Source organism: Arvicola amphibius, chromosome 9 (genome assembly GCF_903992535.2).
Source record: "Arvicola amphibius chromosome 9, mArvAmp1.2, whole genome shotgun sequence".
NCBI classification, from domain to species: domain Eukaryota; kingdom Metazoa; phylum Chordata; class Mammalia; order Rodentia; family Cricetidae; genus Arvicola; species Arvicola amphibius.
In genome coordinates this window covers 50,450,339-50,469,720 of record NC_052055.2, presented here as the reverse complement: position 1 = coordinate 50,469,720, position 19,382 = coordinate 50,450,339, and the positions used below count along the sequence as shown (strand labels likewise).

Here is a 19,382-nt window from a genome sequence, read left to right as displayed (position 1 = left end):
CAGTAACAGAGAAAGAGTTGCTCATGCAGTTTTCCGAAGATAGAAATGTTTAAGACACATTTTCTTGTTTTGATGTTTTGTGTTTTGATACAGGGTTTCACTGTGAAGCCCTGGCTCTTCTGGAACTCACTTTGTAGAAGGAGCTGACACTTCCCCCAACTGTCTCTGCCTCCTGAGTGCTGGGATTAAAGGCGTGTACTACCACTGCCTGGCTATGACATATTTCTGTGCACTCAGAGATATATAGAGGTTGGAGATCACTTAAAAAGAGTAACACCTTCTGGAATTAATTGTGCAAACTTTTGAATGTAGTTAATATAGAAATATTATCAGTTACTAATAGATTTGTTATTATCCAGGACAGTGTATATAAAATTAATTTATCTTCACACACACACACACACACACACACACACACATGCACACATATGGTTTTTAATGTAACATTTTTTGTTTGGAAGCACAGCTCATTAGATAATATCAAACCAACCTGTATAATCTGTGTATTAATAAATTCTTACATACATTTAAGAAAACTATTATGTATATAAATATAAGATAAGGTTTTCAGTAGTGGGTATTCCATATTTGAGTCGATGGACCTTACAGACATGTAATAGAGATTTCCCTAAAGATCTGAGGTCACAGTGTCTCCTGCTCTCTGAAGCCCTAGCCCTCCATCTGAAAAGAGCAGAGGGGTGCATTACTTGTAAACTGGGAATGGGCTGGCTCGTGCCCGGCAGTTGAGGGAAACCTTTCCTTCCAGTGACTCTTCTGGGTAAATGGTATTGATTGGTTGCTCTTCAAAAATGGGTCCAAATCCTTTGTCCTCTTCAGAAACTGAAACAAAAACAAGATGATTTTATAGCATACCACTTTGTAAGCCAAAGAGAATTTGGTTTCACCAAAAGCACTTCTTTTCTACCTGTCTCTCATTGGGTCCCTAAATGTACCATTTGCCAGCTATGTCTGTACAGCTCTCTGTCTCCCTACACACACACACACACACACACACACACACAGAGAGAGAGAGAGAGAGAGAGAGAGAGAGAGAGAGAGAGAGAGAGAGAGAGAGAGGTGCATGCACACACTCACACATGTGCACACACGCTTACATATGCATACATGCATGCATGCACGCACACACACACACACACACACACGTTTTAGCCTCAAGGTTCTTGCCTGAGCTTTGAGCTTTTCAGCTTTCTAAAATCATAATCCTAATTTTCTTATCAAATTTTGTACATTTGGGATGTAGGCCTGGTGTTAATTCCTTCAGAAGGCTGCCTCTCATCCTCCCTGGTCTAAATGATTCCCTTTTGTGGCCTTATAGTTCCCCGCTTAAGCTGTAGGACTTAACAAGCCTGCTTTGATTTTTGATGCAATCTTCTTTGTCCCCACGCTGACAGTGCTTAGGGACAGGTGTCTTCTTTAGTCGCTGTGCCCTGCTACCCAGCTGTTTGGTTGTCCAGAATGTAAAGGAGGTGCTTAACGATTTTAGAAGATTAGAATGAAGTGATAAAGGAATTCCTGAATGCTCTGGCGGAGATCATCCTCCTTTGAATTTTCATCTCCTCAAACATATGGCCAGGATTCATACTCATCTGTCATTTGTGACCGCATATAAAACATTATGAGTATGGGAGTTGATGAACTGGTTTGAAACCCATCATAAGTGCCTGTCAAATACCTGGACAAGGGAAACACTTGTCCACAAAGTCCTCTCTGGAAGGAAGAAGAAATGAAATGGCAGGAAAGGTTGAAGAGGCGTGTTGCTAGTGTAGCAGCATCTACAAACAGCGGAGAGTCATAGGCTCTGAGGGACTTAGTAGTGAGCCATGTGCCTCCAAAGGCAGGAAATTCTGCCCTGAGGGCGCTCCAATAGAAGCAAACCATGGTTCACTCCTCCGCTTGTGTTGTTGTTATTGTTACTGTTTTGTCTTTGTTTCTGATTTTTGTTTATTTAAGACAGTCTCATGTAGGCCAAGCTGACCTCATACTCCCGATTTTCCTGTCTCTACCTCCAGACAAGTGTCATTATGTCAGGCTACCCCAGCTTACTCTTTTTCACCTTTTTTTAATTTGAAATAGGCTTTTTATACAATATATTCCAATTAGAACAGTCCCCTCCTCTTCCCAGTTCTTCTCCAACCAGATCCACACCCTTTCCACCTCTCCAAAGAAAATAAACAAGCGTCTAAGAAATAGTAAATAAAATAAGACATAATAAAATAAAACAAAAAAAAAACACATCATCGTAGGACAAATAAAAACAAAAATGAGAGAAAGAGCCAAGGGAAATGCACAAGAAATACATGTAGACTCAAAGACATACACACTCACACAAACAGGAATCTCAAACACACAAAACCAGTTATAATAAAAACAAAAGAGCCGACAGGTAAAAATAATTAATGATAATAATAATAATAATGATAAAAAAATAAAGAAAAAAAGAGAATGTTCTGTCTCAACATTATAAGACAAAGGACTTGCAAAATACCATTGAGTTTGTTTTGTATTGGCCGTATACTGCTGGGTTTGGGGCTGACCTTTAAGACTAATTTGTTTACTAAGTGAGATTCATTGGGAGGAAGTTAATTTTTCATTTGCAAGTATTTGTCAATTGTAGATAGATTTTGGGTTAGGGATCAGAGCATGTGTCCATTCCTTTCAGTTTTAGGGCCCTCTCTGACAGAACTCTGTCAGTCCTGTGTCGGCTGCCACAGTCTTTGGGAGCTTATGTTTGTTGGACTTGCTATGTATGAAAGGTCTTGTTTACTTGGTGTCTTCCATCCCTTCTGCCTCCTTTGCTGCAGAGTTCCCTGAGCCCTGATGATGAGATTTTGATGGAGACATCTCATTTAGGAATATGCATTCTAAGGTCCCTAAGTCTCTATTTGGATTTGGGTCCCTGTATTTGTTCTTGTCTTGTGCAGGAGGAGGCTTCTCTTATGATGGCAGAGCAAGGTACTGAGCTATGCGTATAGCAGAATGTTGTGAGGGTCGCTTTATAGCTATGTTCCTTTAGTGGAACAGAAGTGTTTAGTTTTCCCCCAGATCCCTGGCTGATCTAATCTCAGGTTTTTTTCTTGGCCACCCAAGCGGTGTTGGTAAGGGTCCCATTTCATGAAGTGTGCCTTAAAACCAATCAGATATTGATTAGTTTCTCCCACAAGCTTTGTACCACTCTTGCACCATTGTATTTTACACGCAGGTCATTGTTGTAAATTAAAGGATTTGTAGCTGGATTTGCGTTCACATCTCTTCTTTGGTAGCATCAAGAGTACCTTCAAGGCCCATGAATAGTAGTCTGTTGGCGTAATGACACTATATAGGCACCAGCTTGACGGCTTTGGGTTCTGTATGTTCAGTATGACTTCTGTATGTTGTCTTCAGTCAGTTTGTGGCAGACAATCAATAGTCTTGGCAATAGCCTGGGTTGTTTGGGGGGTTCCCATGCTGCCCCTTTGGCCAACAACTTGATTGGATAAACCTCTTTTCAGCAATAGAAGCCTCATTTGTTGATGAGAAATGCCCAGGTGGGGCTCTGAGCTTGCTTTTTGATAGATGGTAAACTCAAGCGTATGGTAGCTATCATCTTCTCTAACACTGACCTTTGAGATATTGTCTGAAGGAAATGCCATCTCCTAAGAGTGGCCAGGCCCTAACCTTTTGTGATATATTAGTAATTTTATATATAAAATGTGAAGGCAACTCTGCAGCTTATATAAATATTAAGGAATTTATGGTTAAAGTTTTATAGGTCAAAGAAAAATATTGTTGAAAATTTTCTCTTTTTCTAAATTTCTCGTCTGTTTATTTCTGAATTTTCCATTAAATAATTTTAGATTGTGGTTGAATATAACTCAGACTGAAGTGACTTGACTTCTCTGACATAAGATTAGTTAGGTTCTAAATTTTGTTGTTGTTTTTTTACTTACTTTCTTTCTTTTTTTTGCCAATGAATTGTTTTATAAATTTAAGGGAAATAGATCAAGAAACACAGACATTATACACTTGATAGTGAAATATCATGGCTATATAAATGCTTACATTTTGAAAAATAAAAAAAGCATTCCTGAGTATAACTACTTAGACTAAATTAGATCATGTTTACATTTTGGTGTCCTTTCCAAAGTTTCACAGAGAGCATCTTCTGTTGAACTAATTGTTCTGTCAGTGGTGTCTACCCAGCAGTAACTGGGCTCCCAGGAGTTCTGCTTCATTTCTCTCGATGTTATAAAAATACCTCGACAACAAGCAGCTTAGAAGAAAAAGCTTATTTAGTTCACAATTCTAGATTATAGTTCATCATTGCAAGGAAGTCAAGGCAACTAGTCAGAACCACAGTCAACATACAGAGGGAATAAACGCTCAAATGTTTATATATGCTTACTCCCCCCAACCCTTATCTACACATATACAGTCCAGGAATAAAGCTGTGGGAACAGTCCTTCTCGCAATAGGCAGTTCTCATACTTCAGGTAAAGCAATGAAGTCATTCCCCCACAGACATGTCCACAGCCCAACTTGATCTAGACAATTCCTCACTAAAACTATCTTCCCAAAAATAAAAACCAAAATAAAAACAACAACAAAACACTCTCCTGTCAGGGAACTCCGTATTGTATCAAATTTATACTTAAAGTTAACGATCAAGCCAAGGAAATATTTTAGCTAATAAACCAATAAATCATTTCAAGGGAGAATAAACTAAAAATGTATAGTCTATATATGACACCATGTTTTAATTGCACATGCTTTTCTTCATTTTTAGTTTGAAAATCAATATTGTGTTCAAACTATGACATTCTAAGAAATAGCAGAATTATTTTTTATTTATTTATTTATTTACTTATTTATTTATTTATTTTTGCTAGTGATCATGTCTTCATTTTCCATATAATTATTATTTCTGGTATTCCAGCCTTTAGGGTAGCACCACTCACATAAGTGAAGGTGGGTTCTTCACGCTCAGCTAACCCTTTTTAGAATCACCTCCACAGACACAGCGGTATATCCAGTTGTCAATGGTTCTTCCTAATATTTCAACCATTGAATACAATTCCTCGTGTTGTGGTGACTCCCAACCATCAAATTATCATTGCTACTTCATAACTGTCATTTTCTACTGTTATGAATAGTAATGCAAATATCCACTATGCAACTCCCAAAGGTGTCACTCCCACACTTGAGAGCCACTACTGCAGGTGTTTTTATATCTGGTTACATCAACAAGTAAGATAAATAACTACTAATCTAGCCCCTTGCAACATGAAATCCAAAACCATCACGGTAAGCAATAAAATTCCACTATTGGTTCTTAAATTCTCACATTCAATTCAAAAGACAAACATGTTTGATGTATCTCCCTGAGTCCCTAACATTTCAACAGTGTCAACAATGTTCAAAATTCCAGATTTTAAAAATCTGCAATCATTAACTATGAGCTCCTGTAAAATAAACAAACTTGCTCATCTAATATATAGTAGTAGAGAGCAAGATTTTCTCTTCTGAAAGAGAGAAATTAGACAGAGGAGAGAAAAGACTGGCCCAAAGAAAAACAGAAACATAGCAGGATAAACACTCTCCCGTATTTCTCCACGTTCTACGCAAATCAAAACAACTCTGATATTCTTACACCTATAAGAATGGCCAAGATCAAAAACACTGATGACAACTTGTGCTGGAGAGGTTGTAGGGGAAAAGGAAAACTTCTGCTTTGCTGGTGGGACTGCAAACTGGTACAGCTGCTTTGGAAAACACTATGGTGATTTCTCAGAAAATTAGGAAACAACCTACCTCAAGATCCAACAATAACACTTTTGGGTATATAACCAAAGGGTACTCAATCATACTACAAGGACATATACTCAACTATGTTCATAGCAACATTGTTTGTCATTGCCAGAGCCTGGAAACAACCTAAATGCCCCTCCACAGAAGAATGGATAAAGAAGATGAGGTATATTTACAAAATGGAGTACTACACAGCAGAAAAAATCATAATGACATCTTGAAATTTGTTGGCAAATGGATAGATTTAGAAAACACAATATCGAGTGAAGCAACTCAGACCCAGAAAGACAAATATAATATGTGTTTACACATAAGTGGCTTTTAGACATAAAGCAAAGAAAAACCAGCCTACAATTCACAATCCCAGAGAACCTAGACAGCAGTGAGGATCTAATCTACATGGGAAGTAGAAAAAGACAAGATCACCCGAGTAAATTGGGAGCATGGGGATCATGGAAGAGAGTAGAAGGGAAGTGGAGAGGAAAGAAGGGGAGTGGAGAAAAAACATATAGCTCAATAAAAGCAAATAAAAAAAGGCAGAATAGCCTTTCCCAGAAAGGCCTTCAGTGAGCAGAAGGTTGTAATTCTGAAGGTCACTACTATGATGACTAGGAGGAAAGATGGGAACAACCATGAACTCCTATCCATTGGCCAGACTTTTCTAGGCATATGTCAAGATTTCCCCAGTTTTTAGACTTAGATTTCCCAGTAGAAATTGGGATTTCCCAGTAGATTGGAAGTGTCTTGGTTTACAAGCACGTGCTAAGTTGTCTTGGCCAACACACTGTTCACTGTTCTTGTATCGCCATTAAATGTAAATTCAAATCAGTTAAGATGAAAAAAAGTTTTTTTCTTCTTAATGGCAATACTTTGCACAAATGATTTATGTATATGTTCCAACCCTCCATCAGCATTTAACTTCTTAAAGACAGATATGAAACCTTAGTGAGGTAAAATAAGCAAGCTAGATTAATTTTCAAATGGAAAAATTTCACATTTAAAATATTTACATTTTCTTGTTTCCAGGATAGGGCTATACTGTTTCATGAATATATGTTGCTTACATTTCTAGAATTTTCTACCGTGGATAAGAAACTAGATTCCCTGTGAAGTTTTTCACTGATTTTGTACATGTTAATTGGGAACTGAAACTGGCCTTAAGAGCAGCAGTTATGGCTGCAATTCTTTGCATGTCAGGACCATTGTCGTGCTCAGCAGGAATCCAACCCCATCACCCTATATGGTGACTCCACGGTCCTCTAACTCAATAGAAGTGCTCAGCCCCAGAGAAGGAAGATCTTTTGGGGATAACACAGCATGAGACTCAGCACAGGACCCATTTAGGCAGCTCTACTCTGTCTGCTGAAATGGGTGCCTCTGTCTCTTGCTGGTCTAGAAGGAAGATCTGGGGAACATTTTTTGATGCATTGGAAAGGGAACACAAAGTTGGGGAATACATCTCAGGTAACCCAAAAACCTAATTAACACATTTTCTTTTGATCTGTTTTTCTTAATACAATCTCATTTTTATAAAAAACCTTTCATTTCCCTATATCTAAAGTAGCCATCATAACTCTCTACCTTAGAAGCGATTACTTTATCCAATTTGATTAAAAACATTGATAAAAAAGAAAAAGATCACACATGCATATTTGAAATAAAATCTGCAGATGAAAGAATCAAATGCTACGGTTGCTCTTTCAGGGCGTTTTTCATGTCCATAGACTAAAAAAATCAGCCAGCGGCATAAGCTAAAATAGTATCCTCGTACTTTTCCCATGTGGAGATAGTCCTCTGTAATCTTGCTATTTGGTTTTATTTCTAGAAATTGAAATAAGATTGCATTTTAAGCTTGAGAGTTATTTTTAGTGAATTTTCTATCTTGAGACAAATTCCATTTTTTTTTCACTTTGAAATATGTCATCGCAATCTGTTATTAAACCGAATTTTACATAAGTATGTTGTCAGATGAGTCTAAGAAAATCTATTGGGAAACAAAACAATGGAATCAAAATTTGCGAAGTCTATTATGAGAATTCTTATGATGTTTACAATATCTCTCCCTATGGAGCCAAGAGTGATTTAAGCTCCATTGTACTACAATAAACTATCTATATGAGGTGAAAATTATATTCGCTGAGCACAAACTTCTACAAAGTATTCATCCTTCACTGAGGTAATCAAGATATTTAGGCCTTGGTTCGAAATGCTCTGGTACTACTACCACTTAGGGTAATGGGTAAGATGTAACAATGCACTAATTTACCACCCCAACAATGCAATTCTCAGAGTTCTTCTCAACAGGTGTGCATAAATCCAATTTTTGAAAGGATGGTGAGGATTAGATTAGCAAATTGGGTTATAGAGACTAAATTCTTTGCTTGGCTTTATGTCACAAGGAGAGTCTATCATGTCTTTTTATTCTTATTTTTATTGAGCTATATATTTTTCTCCACTCCTATCCCTTCCTCCCCTCCTCTCTTCTACCCTCTCCCATAACCCCCACCCTCCCAATTTACTCAGGAGATCTTGCCTTTTTCACCTTCCTCTGTAGATGCATGTATGTATCTCTTAGGGTCCTCTTTGTTGTCTAGGTTCTCTGGGGTTGTGGACTGTAGGTTGGTTTTTTTTTTAATGTCTAGAAGCCACTTATGAGTGAGTACATATTGTATCTATCTTTTGGGGTCTGGGTTACCTCACTAAATATGTTTTTTTCTAGATCCACCATTTGCATAAGAAATTTTAAGACATCATTTTTTTAACCACTGTGTAGTCCCCATTGTATAAATGTACCACAATTTCTTTATCCATTATCTGGTTGAGGGGCATCTAGGTTGTTTCCAGGTTCTTGCTATTACAAATAATGCTGCTATAGACACAGTTGAGCACATGCCCTTGTGTTATGATTGAGCATCCTTTGGGTATATAGCCAACAGCAGTATTGCTGGCCTCCGTCATGTCTTTATAGCCTCCTTGGAACCTCAAGCCATTTCAAAACTTCCAGGCATTACTGGGAATATTCTCAGCACCAGAAAGGTATAGCTTTCTGGCTGGAGAGAACCCAGAGTATCTCAGAGGAGTCTGGTAAAGATTCTCTTGTTTTAAAAAGAGAAAGACAGAAGAAAAAAGAAATGCCCCTCTTCACTCAGAATCCTGTTCTGTCTTTATTGACAGCCCAACTGTGCACTACAGGGGAAGTTGGAAGGTGGCTCACTGCATTAACTACTTGAACATTGTGGGTGTCATAGATACAATGTTGGTTACTGGTCTTAAAGCTTGCTATATTCAAAAGAGAAGACAGATCAAGGAATTGAAAAGAACAATCACAGGCAAAGGCATTTTTTGTTCTTTTATTGCTATCAGGTAGAGGGAACACATGTGATATTAAGTACAGAGTTTGAAAATGACGAGATTATTATTATTAATGGTTTGTTCAGACAGTGCGTCTCTCTGTAGTTATGGGTATCTTGGAACTCTCTTTGTAGATCAAGCTGGGTTTGAAGTCACAGAGATTCACTTACTTCTGCCTTTCAAGTGCTAGGGTTAAAGGCAGTCATTACAACTTGCCCACAACATGGAATATATGTGTGTCGATAGTGATAGCCATAAAGAAGGAGAAATTGACAATGGAGAAAGGAGGGACATTTTCTGTGGCTACAAGGTAGATGGACTAGATGAAACAGCCCTACTGCACAAGAGAAGGGCAGGTATGTGGAATCCTACAAATGTCAGCAGGTCACAGCAGTGCAGACATGAGCAGTAGAGTGGGCTATAGGAGGAGCCTGTGGAACTGTCTCCTCATCATTTAGAATCTCCCCATGTAATAGGAATAAAATCTGACACCTGAAAGTCAGAATGCACAAGAATTTTAGAGGTTTGGGGAGTGAGGTGTCCTGAGACATGACTAAGGCGAGGGGAAATGGGTGTGCAGGGGAGTGCAGGTTTTGGTGGGCAGGCTCAACACTCCACCCTAAGTGAAAAGTCACAAATTTAACACATATGAGGGAGTCCTTAGTGATTATCAGCTGAGTGTTAACTGAGCTTGGGGGCATATGGGAGCAGCTGGAGATAGACACTCAAGTTATACCTTCATAGCCAAACGAGCTTGTGGGGCTACTGGCAGCTGAGAGGGGACCATAGTCCAAGAGACCACAGCCCCTCCAGCACCTTGAGGTTGGCTTCTATTTGTGAGAGATGTGAAAAATAAATTTATGTTTTTTGTCACTGAGTTCCAGATATTTTATTGTGTCAGTTCAATGAAATGCCTGCACTTATTTTTTTAGCACTATAAACCCTAACCACAATTAAATATAAACTATTATGCTTTACTGTGCAGAAGGGTTTCCAATGACTTATTTGAAAATAAAGTATTTTTAATGAAATTCCTATTAATATTCTATAGAAATTACAAGTGGTTTTTTCGGGGATGGGGAGCTAAAAATCTTTTATCAAGTTACCTTGTTTATTTAGAATTTATACCACTTCTAAATGTTAAAATATCCCAGGCTTCTATCAACAACTTCCATCATTATGCATTCCTTGAGTTATCAAATAATTCCTTAGAAGCATATTTCGATTGTATTAACTTCAAGAAGTATTAACCTTGTCATATTTCCTACTTATGACAAGGTTCGTGAAGTCTAGAAAGCTCTGCCAGTGATCTTTATAAAATCTACATGTAGTGGTTCCCAGCTCATGAGGTGGGAAGAGAAATGGCACTGATAGTATTTGAGTGAATCATTTCTTGTCCTTCTGTTTCTTAAGCCTCCAAGTGGAAATCCTTCTCAGTCTGAACGGCGTCATTTAGATTTGTCATGGAAATTGTCACACTAGATACTGGATGCTCTGGAGTTCTTCCTGGCTTTCTATCCGGTCACAAGTGTTAGTGAGCTAGCAGCCACTGAGCACATAGTTTATGAGTCATGACATCAGCTGTATTTGCTGTGTTCTTCGTGTGCTTCTTGCCATACGAAACCCTTGATTTATACATTTCAAAAACAGAAGCGCACAGGAGTTGATTATTTTATGTAAAAATGCAAGCTTAGCTGGTGAGTTCCAGCTGGAGAACAAATCCAAGCTGGTCTTCTTTTGAGTGCCTCTACTTCAGCGGAACCAGTAATCACAGGAGACTCGGCACTTGCAGGCTTGGTCGTTACATTCGGTACATCTCAAGCAGTAGATTCTAACATCTGTCGGCTCCTAACTGCACTGAATCTTAAGGTTCCAAATGCGCTAACTTGAGTTTTCTTTTTTGAAGCAAACAAGAGGCTTGCAGAAAAAGTTAAGCAATCTTTAAACATCAGTTCAAATTTCACAGCACTGTTTTGCTCCAAAGCATGTAAGATAAAATGGAGACCACACTGAATAGTTTTCACCTGCCCAAACCCCTTAGTGTGTGTTTGTGTGTGGGGGAGAGTATTTGTGTGTGTGTGTGTGGGGGGGGGAAGTTGTTTGTGTGTGTGATGTCTTTCAACAATCAAACAACTTGTTTAAGAAAAAAATACCTTATAGGATTTCTAATAGACATAACAATAATCATTCTCCTTCAAGTATAGAATTATCATAACAAAGCAGAAATCAATTATTTTACAAAAAATATTTAAATCTTACCTCCATGACCATATCTTCTGTGCCATGTGAACTCTAAAAAAATAAAAAAAAAAGAAGAAGAAGAAGAAGAAAGAAGAAGAAGAAAATTTCTATGCAAAGTAAAAGCAATTCTTTGAGGTGTTTTTCAACCCCACTAGGATTGATGTATCTTTACACCTATGTGAATATTACTTACCTATTTTTACATTATATTGTAGCAGCACTAATATTTACAATCAATAGAATTAGTATGAATTTGGTAGAATAATAAATAATTTTTATTTCATTTATAATATGATGTCAATCCACTATATAAAATTTCTTTTTATTCATTATAAATACATCACACATGCAATTATATATGTGCATGCATATCATTCTTGTGTCTATGTATATTTCCCATGGTCATTAAATTCTTAAGTATTAAGTAAGGCAGGATAGAAAAAGGAGGAACAGGATGGGGGCAAAGGAAAGGAAAAGTCCCTTCACCTCTGTCTCTGAGAGTCAAGAATTCCAACACCAGGAGCACTTACTCAAGGCCTTCGCCCTTTCTAACTGTAAACCCAGCTACCTAGGGGTATCAGCAGGACACCTCTTTGTGCTAAACTAGTTGTGCCTGGATTGCTCTTATCTGACCTAAGGCATCTTTGGATCCATCCTTTATTCATACTTAACAACAAGAGAGGAAGGGAAAATTTTGTTATTCTAGGATAGCCCTGGGATGTAACTTGAGAGTCACCAACATGGTGCCTTTGTTTGCCACTGAGACCATTGTGATTGTTTTGTAAGAAGCTTAAACAGCTGCTCAAATGCTATGTCGTTTTCTGTAAATCCCCTTCCCTATGTTCTTAATACACAAGCTTTGGACGGGCTTGTTTTGAAATTACCATTTGGCTTCAAAATCAAAGATTTGTTTTTACTTGAGTTTAGGTCTTAAAGATTGAGGGAAGGCTCCAGCTGCTGCAGTCAAAGCTTGGTACATGGCTCCATCTTTACCACTGTTGACACTAAAGAAATTATTTTCACCAAATTATGAAATTAGTGTAATAAAAACTACCATTTCCTCAAAAAAAACACATTATTTTTATTTTCATAAAAATAAATAGCTGGCCATATTGTAATTCCATTACTCAGAAGGATGATACAGGCGGATCAGGGGTTCAAGGTCATCTTTGGCCACCCAGTAAGTTTTAGGGCAGCCTGGGCTACAAAGAGGCCTTGTATCAGGCAAAGAAATGAACTAAGTAAATTGTCAATGCAATAGAAAAGTCTTCGGGTACATCCTTAAAGAGACTGGCAGATTTGTGGATGAGATGACTAAATATAGGTATGTCTTCTGATGAATAACAGCTCCACAAATACTCACTTAAAAAAAACATTGAGATGGAGGTTTGGGAAAAAAATAATTATTAGGAAGCTTACTACTGCCAGTAAAACTTAGTGTCTATGCTTGTGGGAAATATTCCTGAATTTTCATATTTCCTCTGAAAGATAGAAACACGATCTTTGTGCTGAGAGCTCAAAGCAGCTATGCTATTCTTTCTATGCCCATAAGTGTCATAGACTATTTGGATACTATTTTTCTAAAACTGAATAAATAAGGGAAAGATTTGTCAGATTCTGCGTTATGCTGGATACTCATCATAGTTATGTGCTTACTAGTTATTAGAAATCTGTGAATCAGTTATTAAACACAGCTACATAAGCTTAATGGTAACTGACAAGTGAATAAGTTATATTAAAGACAAAAGAAGACATTTAAAACGTAAGATTTTTTAATTTCTTGCTACATTTTATTATTACTAAAGGTACCGAAGTTCATTCAAGTGTAGGCAGGTGACAGAAATGACACCTGTCTCTTCCAAAGCTACATAAACTGTGGTAAGTTAAATTTGACCACTCTGTGACATACCAAGTGCTTCCTTTTCAGAGATACAAAGTTCACAGGTGTATGAGCATTTTATCAAAGAAAGCAGGCAAAAACTTATAAGATCTTAATTGAAAAAAAATAAAAACAAAGCCCATCTTAGGATATAAAATTTATTTACTAATTAAACCTTACCCAGATGTCAAAAGAAGATATTAGTTCTGATATCACATGAAATATTTCATGGTAAGACACATATTGATTGTATCCACATAATTTATGAGAATACACAAAGGCTTTTTCTTACCTGCTAGGCAGGATGTAATGGAGATGAGCAGGAGATGGCTGATCAGCAATGACATTTTCATCTTCGGTTGAAGAGATGGTTCAGTCTTCAAAAATAAGAGAAGCTTTACAGCAGTTGAGTACGATGAAACACCTGCATCGAGAAAAAGACAAGAAAATAACTTAGAAGCAAAAAAAGAAAGAAAAAAGATAAGACAAGAAATGGAAGGGAGAATAATGGGGAGATAGGAAAAAAGGGGGAATCAGGAGGAATAGAGGAGGGGGAAACAGGAGAGAAGGGGAAACCGCCAACATTTGGGGACAATGATTTTTTTTTCCATTTTCTGATTTTAATACTCTTAGTGCAATGAGAGAACTCCCAAGGTCCCTTCCCTCCCAGAATGCTCACGCTAGTAAGAACTGGGCAGTCTGGTAGTGGTAAAGCAGGTTTCTTTTCTTCATCAACACAAAAGACACCAGTCATCTACTGAAACTGCTATATTGTCAACATTTTAAATAGATTATTTTAATGAATTAAATCTAGGTGTAGCATAGATTGAAAGATTAATTAATACATTTTTACTGGAGGCACTGGGTTCCATCCCTAAGATCATATAATAAAGATAACCTTTGTAAAAGTTTTAGAAGCTTAGAGGATGGCATAACAGGATGACTTTTCAGTGTTTTGTTAAAAAACAAACAAACAAAACCACAATTATGCTTTTGTCTGTTTGTTTGCTTGTCTGTCTGTCTATTTAAGCAGGGTCTTGCTGCACAGTTCAGTCAAGACTCAATGTAACCACTCTCTTGCCTTCCTGTTCTTTTAGCTACTCATTCAATGTTTCATTTTTTTCTTATTGCAGAACATCTCTATACATATCGTTCAGCAAAGATCAAGATAGGTTTGGTGTATTCAACTCTTTAAAAGTTTGCGAGCCCGCTTTAAAATCAAGAACAAGTTTCATTAACGAAGCAACAAAATTATGCTGCAATCTAGTAAAATATCTTGCTTTGGTAAGTTTTGCAAAAAAAAAAAAAAAAAAAAAAATAGTGACCATATAGTTGCCGTGTTAGATTTCATCCAGCACTTTGGAATAGCCTTGTGGTAGTGTGGGCACATAACAAATGTTTCATTGTCTCAGATATGAAAAACGAAAAGCAAAGTACAAGTGTCTGCTCTTAAGAAACTCGCTGGCCAGTGGTTAATAGACAGGCACATGAGTCAGCGTAATGAATCATACTGAGGTCTGTGCCGTATTCACTTGAGAGAAGAAGGTTATCTTAACAAAAGCACTGCAAACACAGCACTATGGCAATGTAAGCAGAAGGGGAAGGTGAAGATACTGTGTTCCAAGCTGTAAGACTCGCTAACTATAATTCAACCATTTCTACTGAATTCTTGGAAAAACAATGTATCCACGAGTGTTACAAAGATACCCAGTGAACAGGAGTTTCAACTTAAGAGAATATGTTTTCAAAGATTTACAAATAGTGATACAACATGTTAGACAGGAAGAAAGGCAGTAAGGCGACATCTGAAGTCAACACCTCCAAGAATCATCTGAGACACATACATAGTTCTCTCAGCTACTTTGTTACACTTGACCTCATCCTGATCCATGGCTTGTAAGATTCTCATGGAGCAATAGATGCCTCTTGTGTCGGGGAGTCCCTTTGAGACATAGGAATCCCAGTAAGTTGACAAGTTAATGTCTTCTGACACAAATTGCCTTGTGAATGGCCAGTAAACTCCTGACAAGTGTCTTGGTTAATGGCTGATAATGTCACTTGGAAGGAGACCACAGTCACTTCCTTTATTCAGACAAGTATATAATATGCTTTCAGTAAGGAGACAATTTTCATTTACTACATAAAGAAGAGCAGCCTAAAGTCAGAAGACACATGATGTACATGGAGACATGATAAAAAAAAAATTGGAGGGAGAAAGAAGATGGAAAGAAAATGGAAGGAATAACTATAGTGAGACAGGTCCCCTCCTGTGTGTGGTTGCTAGCAGTCTGTTAAGCCTGTTTTGTGGGTTCTTTCAGCAAGTCTAACCTTCCCTCTTTCATAGTGATGTCTCCCATCATGCAATAGGCCATGGACCCAGTACTGAACTTGACACTTATTGACTTCTCAGAAAGGTTAGCTTTTCTCTTCCTCCCCATCCCATCTCCTTCTGCCATAGCTTTTCTATTCCTCCCCATCCCATCTTCTTCCACCAGGAAGCTGCCAAGGCTCTTGGATTGCTTGTCCTGCTGATTTCTCGAATTCCAAAACCGTTACTGAATGTGTGTATAATGTTAAATTTTAATTGTCTGTTTCACACAGTCTAGCACAGCCTGTGAAGAGGTTCAGTGAGCGGCTGTCTAGATCAGGTTGGCTTGTGGGCATGTTTGTGGGCGATTGTCTTGTTTGCATTAATTGAAGTGGGAAAACCTGCTAACTATGTGCCTCTCTCTTCTCTGGGTTTAGGTCCTGTATTCTTTAAATATAGAGAGGAGAATGAGCAAAGAGGTGCAAGTGCACATTCGTTTCTCTCTGCTCGTGATTGGGGACACGATATGAAGAACTACTGGAAGTGCTTGCTGACTTGACTTCCCTGTTATAATGAGCTAAAATACATGTCTTGTCCTCTAAGGTTTCTGTCTCTGTGTGTACATGTGTATGTATCTTGTATGTGTATTTTATCAGAGCAAAAGAAAGGAAACTAATATGTCTTTTGAGGCACCAGAACTTGAAATTATTGGCTTTCTGACCACACAGTGTGATAGTTATTGCCAAGGTATATGTAAAAGAAATATAGTGTTATTTATTGATTTTCATGATAGTACATTCAAGGGAGAGAGTCGAGGTATGCAAATACAAAATAAAGAGTGGAGCCAATGGAGATTTTACCTGTGTCCTAATTTGCATTTCAAACTACCATGTATCTGTTCATTTAAAGCTTCTGAGTCTTGAAATAATAATAAAATCTCCCTTAAAATATACTTGTTATAGTTACAGAGTTAGAATTCATGCTTTTACTTGGACAGGAAACATAGTAAAAGAAAAGAATCTGAAGTTTGTAATGCACTAAATGCACTTTCCCCCCCAATAAAGGCACATAACATATAGAAAATAATCAAGTTTCCCTCTTCTCTATCAAGACCAAGAACCCACAAAGGGAACCTGGAATTCCTTATGACAAAAGCATATTGGGAATCTCAGTAGTTAAGAGCCCTAGCTTCTCCTCCAGAGGATCCCAGTTCTGTTCCCAGAGCCTATATTGCAGCTCACAACCACCTGTAACTCCAGTCCCAGGATCTAGTATCCTCTTCTGGCCTCTGTAACCACTGCAAACACATGGTGCACACACATATGCAGGCAAAACAACCCATACACATAAATAAAAAGTCAATAATTAAAAGTAAATAAATCTTCAAAATATTTTAAAATAAAATAAAGTCTAAAATAATAGAAAATAAAGAAATCAGATTTAAACGAAAAATACCGACGCTTCAGTGTTCAACAGAAAATTATATATTAGCCAAAAGAGTAAATACAGAATCAATATTTGAATAAAAATAGAAAATCTGGTTTATTTCCATCAGGATGGATTTTGAGAAAATTTTTATTGTCTTTATTCTCAAGAATACTAATTGCTTGAAAAGAAAATATTTTTCTTTTAGTATATGATTATACTCTAATGCATAAATCATCTAACTTTAGAATGTGAACTGAATTATTGGGCTAAAAGGGAAACTGCTAACTCATTATAGGCAGGCAATACTTAGAACATAATTATTATAAATGAATAGCTCATTTTCAGTTATAAAACTTAATTTATCAAAGATTTCTGGGAAGGCAAAAAATATATGCCTAGAAGATCTGTATTAAATCTAGAATATTTAATTTACTTATCCTTGTTTTCATTAAGCAAGATTGGCAAGAAAAAAGCTGCTGTAATAAAATATTTTTACGTCAGTATATGAAAAATAATGAAGAATGAAAAATATTTCTTCAGGAGGAAAGAGAATCAGTTAAATGTCCTGAAGAAAAAAAATTAACAGATTTGTTTTATTTAAGTGTTGCATGATAAAAATAGTATCAAATATAGATATAAATAAAAAACACTGATATTAACTGGTATGTCGGTCAAAGTTTGTAAATATAACCAAATGAGTGTTTTAACTTTAAACCCTCCCATAGGTTTTGTACACATTTAGGATGAGTTTCCTGGTGAAGGGGAAGGTAGACAGAAATGCAAATAGGTAACCATGTCAAAGCTGTTACTTGTATGAGATGATCATTCTCAAAGGTTAACTTAGCTAAAACATGTGCAAAGCAAACCAGGCAGCATGTGAGGCCCACTAGCAACAGTGTGAAAGGGTAATGGGGCTCAGTTATTCAGATTAGAGGGCAAGGGAAATTGCTACAGTTCAGTCTTTGGTGGGAAAGCAGCAGGGCATACCAATGAGACAGGACTGGCAAACAGAGGCCAAGAAGGCAAAGAGCCTGCTGTGAGCTCAGCCTTGAGGTCTTTCCCTTTGATGACCTGTGAAAGGAAGGAGTGTCACACTTACCCATCAACTTTACAGGTAGTCTTGGAAAGTGGGGCAAACACAGAATTAGCTGTGCCCACACAGAGCAAGTGTTCTAGAAAGTTAAATAAAACAAAAAAAAAAATTCCCATGACTAAAATGTTATTTAGCAATTCCTTCTCTGAGATCAAAGTATCAGGGAAGACATAGGAAGATGTAGTAAAACAGGGAAGAGAGACAAGTCTTATCTTTTTTTCAGCTCAACAACTGGGCAGCTTGCAACACTGGGCCTATATTTCTGCAAATATTAAATACGGGATCAGGAAATACTCTAAGCATTGTGTGAGACTGTGATGTAGGTGGGTCTTCTGTTTTGTGTTGATTTCATTGGTTAATAAAGAAACTGCCTTGGCCATTTGATAGGCCAGCCCTTAGGTGGGTGGAGTAGACAGAACAGAATGCTGGGAGGAAGAGGGAAGTGAGGCAATCATCATGCTTCTCCTCTCTGGTCAGTCACCATGAAGCTAGCCACCAGGTCAGACATGCTGAATCTTTCCCGGTAAGCCAACACCTTGTGGTGTTACACAGATTATTAGAAATAGGTTAAGCAAGATGTGAGAGCCAGTAAGAGGCTAGAGCTACAGGGCCAGGCAGTGTTTAAGTGAATGCAATTTGTGAGTTGCTATTTCGGGTGTAAAGCTAACCATGTGGGATCCGGGCCGGATGAAAAGCAATGAACTTGAAAGCCACTGGCCCCATGGGGTAGTGTTTGTTGAATGCTGTTTACCTGACACCTTAGTTTCCCAAGTTTAAGTACCCCAGGAGCAGAAAAAAGCCTAACCACTCTAAAAGAATCCACATCATTAAGTCTCTAGCGGATAACTGTATGAATTTGTTTCAAGGATTCTGAAATCTTAAAGATTTCTGTATAGAAGGAAACTTTCTGAGAAAGCACAAGACACTGCCTCTTTCTACAAAGGTCAAACTTTAACAGGATGGTCAGAATGGACTCCAAAAACCTGAGCAAGCTATGCTTGGACAACACCCATGTAATCAGAAATTGATCTTTTGTTTCCCAGCCACCCAGACCCAAATAATCACACAAAACTATATTAATTATAATACTGTTTGGCCAACAGTTCAGGCATATTCCTAGTTAGTTCTTACATCTTAAATTAATCTATTTCTATTCTTTTATATTTTACCATGAGGCTAGTGGTTTGTTACCTCACATCTTTTTTTCTAGGGCAAATACATGGCATTTGCCTGACTCTGCCTTCCTTCTCCCTGCATTCAGTTTAGTTTTCCCGCCT

The 19,382-nt window shown here is 37.6% G+C and overlaps 1 protein-coding gene across 1 annotated transcript in view; it reads right to left on the bottom strand.

The window, feature by feature from the left end:
• Cntn1 (contactin 1) overlaps positions 1 to 4,232 on the bottom strand; it is a 91,687-nt gene extending 87,455 nt beyond the window's left edge. Inside the window, exons 1-2 of the mRNA XM_042055736.1 lie at positions 4,124 to 4,232; positions 708 to 840 (exon numbers count right to left, since the gene is read on the bottom strand). Coding sequence (XP_041911670.1) covers positions 708 to 840; positions 4,124 to 4,232 — 242 coding nt within the window. The remainder of the gene's footprint in view (positions 1 to 707; positions 841 to 4,123) is intronic.
• Positions 4,233 to 19,382: the final 15,150 nt, after the last annotated feature.